The 8775-nt window shown below is 36.0% G+C and overlaps 1 protein-coding gene across 1 annotated transcript in view; it reads left to right on the forward strand.

Annotated features, from left to right (window-relative positions):
* The window catches only part of PIK3C3 (phosphatidylinositol 3-kinase catalytic subunit type 3), a 184911-nt gene extending 176651 nt beyond the window's left edge, over window positions 1-8260 (forward strand). The window contains exon 25 of the mRNA XM_027869092.1: window positions 7479-8260. Coding sequence (XP_027724893.1) covers window positions 7479-7493 — 15 coding nt within the window. The 3' untranslated portion in view covers window positions 7494-8260. The remainder of the gene's footprint in view (window positions 1-7478) is intronic.
* Window positions 8261-8775: the final 515 nt, after the last annotated feature.

Raw genomic sequence — 8775 nt, forward strand, 5'->3', positions numbered from 1 at the left:
TGTGCCAGTTGTCTGTACAGCCAAGGGAAGTTGTTTTTCTTTTTTTTTTCTATAGCATGTGAAAAAAAAAGCATTTGGGTAACACCAAAGGATTATGTACAACCAGTTTGTGTAACTTAGCAACGTGTCTACTTATAAGCCATTTGAGTTGGAACTAATATTAGGGTTTTTTTTCCTTAGCACAGATCTTTGCTACAGTTTATCATACATTAATATTCTTGAGTACAAGCAGGAAGGTTTTAAATGCACTTGTGGTTTGTTATAAATGACATTTTAATGTTTTTCTTCCCTCCCTTTCATCTGACCACCCAATAAAGATATCCATCAGCTATACAAGCAGCCAAGAAAAGTTGGTGGATAGCAGGGTCACTGGGAGCAATTAATACTACATGAATATGCAGTATCATGTTTGTTTTGCCCATTGGCCAAAACCAATCTTGAATTTCATTTTGCCCATGTGTATTCTCTCAGTGCTCTGCAATCAGTACTGCTGCAAAACAGCAATTAAACCCACAATGTTTTCTTTTTTTTTTTTTTTTCAAATAGGCATTTGTTACATGACAAATGTGTTGAGGCCGTATGGTTTGTTGATTATTGGAACAGCGGTGGTCGGCAGAATGCCCTGCAGTTTTTAGCTAAAATGCCCTTCGGTTTACTATCCATCTACATACATTTATTTTCCTTATCTTCTCTAAAGAAGATTTACAAACACTTGAACGTGATCATCAAGAAGGCTTGCGCCTGCTTAGTTAACAGTTTTTATTATGCTCAGTTATTACAGTTATCTATTGTATTTCAGTGTTCCATGAATGTTTGTTTCTTATCAAAGCTATTAGAGGGTAGAAAGTGAATTTAGTTATAGGAGTTTTCTTAGCTGCAGAAAAGCACGGATTTCATTTTTCTAACATTTTCTTCAGACATTTGGAAGTTTTAATACATCTGCTAGATAGAGATCGTTACAGAAGTTATCAAAGACATATATATAATGTTCTTTAGTGAACTTATAATTCATTTAAGTGTGAAGGTAAGGAGTCTCCTTTCATGTGTGTATCTTAATTTATGTATATTTTTGTTTTATTTATGTAGTACCTTATCTTAAAATCATAGGTTCATAAGATCATAGATGTAGAGTTGAAAGGAAAGTTAGTGGTCATCTAGTCCCCTTTCATTTCCTTAGAGATAAGGAAGTGGAGTCCCAGAGAGGTAAAGAGACTTGACCAAGATCACACAGCTAGTAAGTAACAGAGCCAAGATAGGAATCTGGGTCCTCAGAAAACAAATTCAACGTACTCTATGCTGTACCATGCTGCCGCTACTAAAAACATATTTGGCTTTTAAAAATTATTTTCCTAGTCATAAATCTGCAGTTATTTCCTGTTATTTGTATCATTATTTCCCATTGATTAACCAATTTTTACCTTTCTGTAAAACTTTTACTATCAATGATCTTTCTTAAAATTTATAAACTTAAAATCCTGATTACTCTTTTTTCTTCTGCTTATCACACTTGACTCTCAACTTTTCTGTTATTTTGGTTCTTGCCCTCCGAACTACCACTTTGAAACTGTGGAGAATAAGGTGGTCCAAAATTAGAAATTGATGTTTGTAACAGACCACTGTGTAGTTTTGGTTAGGAAAATACTGTCCAGAATTCTTAACTTAGCTTTCAAGTCTTTCCACAATCTGACCCCCATCGATCAATAGACTGTGAACAGAGAGAAGATGTCAGATAAAAGAGTTGTGGAGGTAGAAATACCAGTATTTGACAACTGATATGGGATGTTCCTTCTCAGTCTCCTTTACTGGATCCTCCTCCAGATCACTCCCTAAAACTATAGGTTCTGTCCTGGGCCTCTTCTCTTCTCCCTCTATACTACTTCACTTGGTGATCTTATCAGCTCCTGTAGATTTAATTACCATATCTGTGTTGACTATTCTCAAATCTGCCTATCCTGCTCTAAACTCTCTACTGACTTTCAATCACACATTACCAGATGCTCTCAGGCATCTCAAATTGGATGTCCATTAAGATAATTTAAAAACAGAACTCCTCATCTTTTCCCCCTAACCCCCACCTCCTACAACTCTTTGAACCAGTGACAGTAGCCTCCTGACTGTTCCACAAAGAAAACACTCTCTCATCTATAGACATTTTCTTTATCTCCGATGCCTGGAATGCTCTTCCACCTTATCTCCACTTACTGGCTTTCCTAGCTTCCTTTAAATCCCAACTAAAATCACTTCTTCTGTAGGAAGCCTTTCCCAACCTCTCAATTCTAGCACCTTTCATCTTTTAATAATTCCCTGTTCATCCCGAATATACCTTGCTGGTACATATTTATTTGTTTATTGTCTCCCCCATTGGATTGTGAGCTCCTTGAGGTCAAGGACTGTCTTTTGCCTCTTTTTGTAACCCCAACACTTAGTACATTGTTTGACTCACATTAGGCACTTAATAAATATTTGTTACCTGACTGATGTGAAAATAAGGAGGAGAGAATAATGCTGAGATGATGAACCTGGGTCACTAGAGGTGATGGCATCCTCAATATTAAAGGGAAGGTTCAGAAGAGCTTTTTTATGGGTTTTATGGGAGACATAATGAGTTCAGTTTGGATATTTTGAGTTTGAAATGTTTCCAGGATATCCATTGGAAATTTCCAACAGACAATTTGTGGTATGGGACTAGCTCAAGAAATGGTAGGTTGAATATGTAGATGAGATCAAACGAGAAATAAAGAGAAGACCAGGACAGAGCCTTGGCATATATCCATAGTTAGTGACTATGGAAATTAAGAAGGAACAGTCAGATTGTTATAAGAAAATCCAAAAGAGAGCAATGTCACAAAAGCCTGGGGGTGAGCATCAAATGCTTCAGAGAGGTCAAGATGTTTGGGTATTGAGAGAAGACTATGTGATTTGGCAAAGAATTAACAATTGATAACTTTGGAGAGAACACTTTCAATTGAACAATTGAGTTGGAAACCAGATTGCAGAGGATTTAGAATAGGAGGTGCTAACCATAGATGGCTTTTTCAAGGGAATTTAGCTGCAAAGAGGTGAAGAGAAGAGATATAAGAATATATAGAGGTTGTTTTTTTGTTTGTTTGTTTTTTTGTTTTTTGTTTTTTTAAGGATAGTAGAGATAGACATAGATACTAGGGGAACAGTCTGTTTGGAGAAAATGGAAGGAAAGGCCACCTCTTCACCAAGAATTGTTGAGAAGGAAGAGATAACACAAGATGCTGTTGCTGGTGTGAGAAAGGGAGGGAATGGAGCTCTCAGTAAAAGGCCTCCATTGTTTTAGTCAAATATGAATAGAGACCTTCCACTGAGAGGATCAAAGGAGAGAAGAGGAAGATTGTGGGAGAGAGGAGATGAGTTGCTGATGTTGCTGACCTCTGAGCAGGTTTTCTCTTATTTGGTTATTAAAGCATTAATGAAAATAAAACAATATTTAACACAAAATTTCACCGTCAGCGCCTATTAAATATCTCAAAATTAGCTGTCACTTTTGGAGACTGAAAAAAAAAAAAGGTTACATGTAGATTCCTATCCTCAACTATAGAAGTACTAAAATGCATGTATTAATAGTGATAAACTAATGGTATCATCTTCATATTTGATGGACAGGAAAATGTTGCAAATTATTTTTTGTTAAAAGGTATTTTCTTAATGGACTATAATTTAAAATTATTCTATAGTGATTTTACAACTTCTGATAAATACAAATACATTATCTGATAAAGTTCTACAATTAACATTTTTTATAATTCCAAATAAAACCTTGTAACTGGAAAAAGATTTGAAATTTTTTCTGCTAAAAAATTAAGACGAATTTCAAACAGATGAACTTGGGCCAAAATGTGAGGCCTTTTACCCACTGGTCCAAACTAGTTTTGCTCTCTGACATTCCATACTTCTTTTAGTGCAATGTAAGTTTTTACTTCTGGCAGTCATGCTACATCACACTATCTATCAATGGCTCATATTGAATTTGTAATGCCCTAAAACTGCCAAGTATTTATTTATTTTCTTTCTGTTGCTTTTTTCCCCAATCTGTTTTTATTGGAAAGGAAACATGTAAAATGTGTATCAGAAAATTAACCAAATATATCCATGAAATGAATTCCTATATTTACAGTCCCCAGTATAAACAGTATTTATAGGCTAAGACTCTCCAGAATCAGGGAAGCAAAGTAATGGAGTGGAGTCAGAGGACCTGAGTTCAAATCATGCTCAGATACTTTCTAGTTGTGTAACCCTGGGCAAGTCACTTAACCTCTGTTTGCCTCAAGTTTCCTCATCTGTAAAACGGAAATAATACCAACTACTTTCCAAGGTTGTTGTGAGGATCAAATGAAATATAATTATAAAGCACTTAGCACAGGACCTGGCACATAGTAAGCACTATATAAATATTAGCTATCATTATAATTATTATTATTGTTATTTTTGAAGGGGGGGTTTGGTGGAATCACAGAGTTTCCAAATTGGAGGGAACTATAATCACTGTTCTAGTAAAGTTCAATTCATGCTTGAGTAAGTATCCCGTTTGCAATAGAACCAACAAGTAATCACACAACCTTCGGTTGAAAATGTCTAGTGAGAGGAAACATTATATCCTAATACAACTCATTCCACTTTTGTTGTTGTTCAGTCATTTTTCTGTCACATCTGACTCTCTGTGACCCATTTGTAGTTTTCTTGGCAAAGATACTGGAGTGGTTTGCCATTTCCTTCCCCAGCTCATTTTACAGATAAAAAACTGAAGCAAACACTGTTAAGTGACTTGCCTAGGGCACACAGCTAGTAAGTTTCTGGGGCCAGATTTGAACTCAGGAAGATGAGTGTCTCCCTGTCTGCAGGCCCTGCACTCTATCAACTGAGCCACTTAGCTGCCCCAATCGACTTTTAATAGCTTTAAATATGGGAAAGTTTTTGTTCATCAGGCCTAAATTTGTCTGTTTTCAGTTTCTTCCCATTGCTTCTTGTTCTGTCTTCTGGGGCTAAGCAGACCCAGTCTGTTCACTCTTCTTCTTAACAGGATGCTTTAGTTATCCTATCCCTCTTAAGTCTTCTCTTAAATCTAAACATTCCCCTATTCCTTCAGTCAATACTCATGTAACATGAACTCAAGATGTTTTGCCATTCTTGATGCTCTACAACTTAACAATGTTCTTTCTAAAATACAGCATCTGAAACTGAAGCAAAACTCTCAGTGTAGTCTGACCATAGCATTATATAGTGGAACTATCATATCCTTATTCCTGGATGCCATGTTTCTCTCGACTCATTCCATGATGTCATAAATTTGACTATACTTACGTTACACTAAAATCCCGGGACTTTTTTTTTTAATGAATTGTTATCTAGCCATACTTTCTATACCATCTGGTACTAACGAAGTTGTACTTTAAAGTGTTCTAGACTGTCAAGATCTTTTTATGTCTTTATTATTGTCTGGTCAGGGGTTTTGACTCCAAAGAGTAATGAACTTAGATGAGGGAAAAAATACATTTTCATTTCCACTAACCTCTAACAGAAATTTATCATTTTCTTCAATTATTAAAAAAAAAAAAACAACTTTCTGAAGGATCCATGGGCTTCACCAGACTGCCAAAGGGCTTGGTCCTTAGCACACGCGCGCGCACACACTCGCTCTCTCTCTCTCTCTCTCTCTCTTTTCTTCATCTAGTTTGTTAGCTAGCAGTCCCTACTGTGCATCATTTTGTCTAGATCATTTTGATGTCTCCTTATTGTTCTCCCTGATCATTCTCTCCTAACTGTAGCCTATTCTTCAAACTGGTGCCAAGATAATTTTCTTGAAGTGCAAATCAGACCATGTCACTCAGTAAACTCTAGGGTTCACTATGACTTTTTAAAATAAAATAGGAACTCCTCTTATCTTTTGAAGCCCTTCACAACCTTTCCCCAAATTATGTTTTCTGTTTTATTGTGTGTTACTCCCTCTCTCAAAGGGCAGCTAGATGGGGCAGTGGATAGAGTGCTGGGATTGAAGTCAGGAAGACTCATCTTCCCGAGTTCAAATTTGGCCTCATATACCAGCTTTGTGACCCTGGGCAAATCACTTAAGCCTCAGTTTCCTCATCTGTAAAATGAGCTGGAGAAGGAAATGGCACACCACTTCAGTATCTTTGCCAAGAAAATCTCAAATGGAGTCGTGAAGAGTTGGACATGACTGAGAAATGACTCATTTCTGTTCTTTATACGTAATAGTCCATTTCCCAGTCTCTCTGCCTTTGCACTGGCCACAATCTTTGCCTGGAATATTCTTTTTTCTCACTTCAGCCTCCTAAAATCCTTCCCCCTTCAAAATGCAGTTTCACCATCACCTTTGACATAGTTTTACCTGATACCCACCTTCCCCTCCCCAACTACTCTTATTCATTTTTCTATTTATTCAGTGTATATCTGTATATGGACTTGTCTTCCCTGTCAGAATGGCATATCCTTGGGAGTAGAGATTGTTCATTCATTATATTTATAATCCCAGCGTCTCACACAGTTTCTGCCACATAAGCTTGTAATATTGATTAATTAATTTAATTGATATGCAAGTTTGATAAGCATGCCATCCATGCTTTTATCCAAGTCACTAATAAAGATCACAGGGCCAAGAACACCCATTCCTGAGAGACCACACTGGAAGTTTTTCTGTTTCACATAAAAATTGTAATGATCATTTTTCAAGTCTCTCCATTTTTCTCAGCAACATGTTTCTGGGTGGAAAGGGAAGGCAGGTGCCTTCAAACCATACTCTGATCCCTAGCTGAACGCCCCTGGTCATGTGCTATACCATCTATGCCATAGGCCTGATTTGGAAGGGTAGAGGAAAGTAATGGCTGGAGAGGTGTCCCCCTCCAATTTTTCCAAGGAAATGAAAATTGAAATAGGGTCCAGGACAAGATGGTTCTTCTTATGATACAGACTAGTTGCTTCTTCTCCCTGGAAAGTTATTCATTATTTTTTTACTGGTTTACAGGGCACAGAACTCCCAGGTCTTTTCCTTATGAACTGCTACTTCATTTTAGTTCAACAAACATAAGTACTGAGGTATCAACTTGGTATATAAAAGATATGAAAATTAAGGCTGGCTGCTTCCTTCATTTCCTTATTTAGTTGATAAACACTCATGAAGCTAGCAAATTCTTTAGCTTCAGTGCTAACATTTTTCTACCGCAGCAAAAAAAGATGTCAATTATTTGTCATCATATAGCAGAGCTCAGGCATTTTAAAAGTAGCTCATGCATGCCAGCTAATATGCCATAGTAAATTCAGTCTTTTCAGGGAGGGTTGTGTGTGTAATACAAATTGGAATTGTTGCATTAAAGACCTACAAAGACCTCATGTGCCTGAACACATGCTTTAGAACTCTAAACCTCACATCTCATAATTGCATATGAACATTTAAACTAAGTGCTTTCCCTCTTTTGTTTATTTTTAATTTTTTCTAGTACTGGAGAAAATGAAACTGAGTTTTGCTGTCACTGTAATGGAATGTCAAGTCGTGTCACTTGTTTGAAAGAGAGAAACAATTAGCTTAGAAGATACTTATAGAATGAAGACTTGGATAACAGCTGACGGAAAAGAAAACTTCATCTTTGAGCTGCAGTGGTCTCTGAAATGCCAGGGGCTTAAGCATGGTTTCCTGGGAAACCATTGCTTTAAGTGTTCCAGAAGATTTTGTTTTGAAACATTCTGTGTATTTATTTTCAACTGTACACATTGTTAAAATAAGAAATAGGTTTCACTGCTTATAACTGTTGTTAATTTTCAAAGGAATTATGTGGCTGATATAGAACTTATGAGTCTTAAAGGCCTGAGATTATCCACTGCCACCTTACTTCTTTAAGCCCTTATAAATAATGGTATGGGTTGATTATGCCTGGTTTCTGTTTGATTGGAAGTTGAGGGTGGGAATCTTTAAGGGGAAAAGGTAAATTTTTCTTTTTATTTTGTACATAAAATTAGTATTTCACAATTTATGAATGACTCCAGGTCAGAAAATGTTTTCATCTGGAAAAGACAATCGTTTCCTCCTACTTACACAGAAATATTTTGAAAATATAGATCATTGCTAAAATATGTTGTAAGTATGTAAAGTAGAAGAGAAAAAAGTAATTTAACTGACTAACCAAACAGCAATATTATAGTAGTTTTCAGCATCAAGCTTGAAATATTTTTATGTATAAATATAAACATACACTCATTTCAATAAACTGTTTTTTGACATAAACTTTGCATCTATAAGCTTTTTCAGTTGTATCTTTTTTGATACTTGTGAAATGAAATCATAGATTTAAGTTTAATCATGTCTTTCATGTTTTAATGTTAAATGCAGCATGATATGGTAGAAAGAACTCAGTGGGGCTCTGGGTTCAGATTCTGGTTCTTGATACTTAATTACCATAGAAAGTCAATCAGTTAACTTTTTTGAACCTCAGTTTTCAATAAAATGAAGTTGTTAATATACTGCTTAATTTATAAGGTCATGGGGGAGGGGAAAAGGAGAGAGACTTTGTAAACGTAAAAGAGTTACTTAAATGTGTTTAATTCACAATCTTCCAGCCAATTCTTAGGCCTCAGAGATAAAACAAAATAACCTTGTACACATAAGTTCAAATTTCTAGATATGACACCCCTTACATGATCACATAATTTATCTTTAAAGGAAAAAAAGTGATACCTCATATATGTGATGCTCGATAAATATTAAAAGCAACCTTCTGAAAAGATTGGATGACAAAGAAT

Source organism: Vombatus ursinus, unplaced genomic scaffold, assembly GCF_900497805.2.
Source record: "Vombatus ursinus unplaced genomic scaffold, bare-nosed wombat genome assembly UNPS02014791.1, whole genome shotgun sequence".
Classification (NCBI taxonomy): domain Eukaryota; kingdom Metazoa; phylum Chordata; class Mammalia; order Diprotodontia; family Vombatidae; genus Vombatus; species Vombatus ursinus.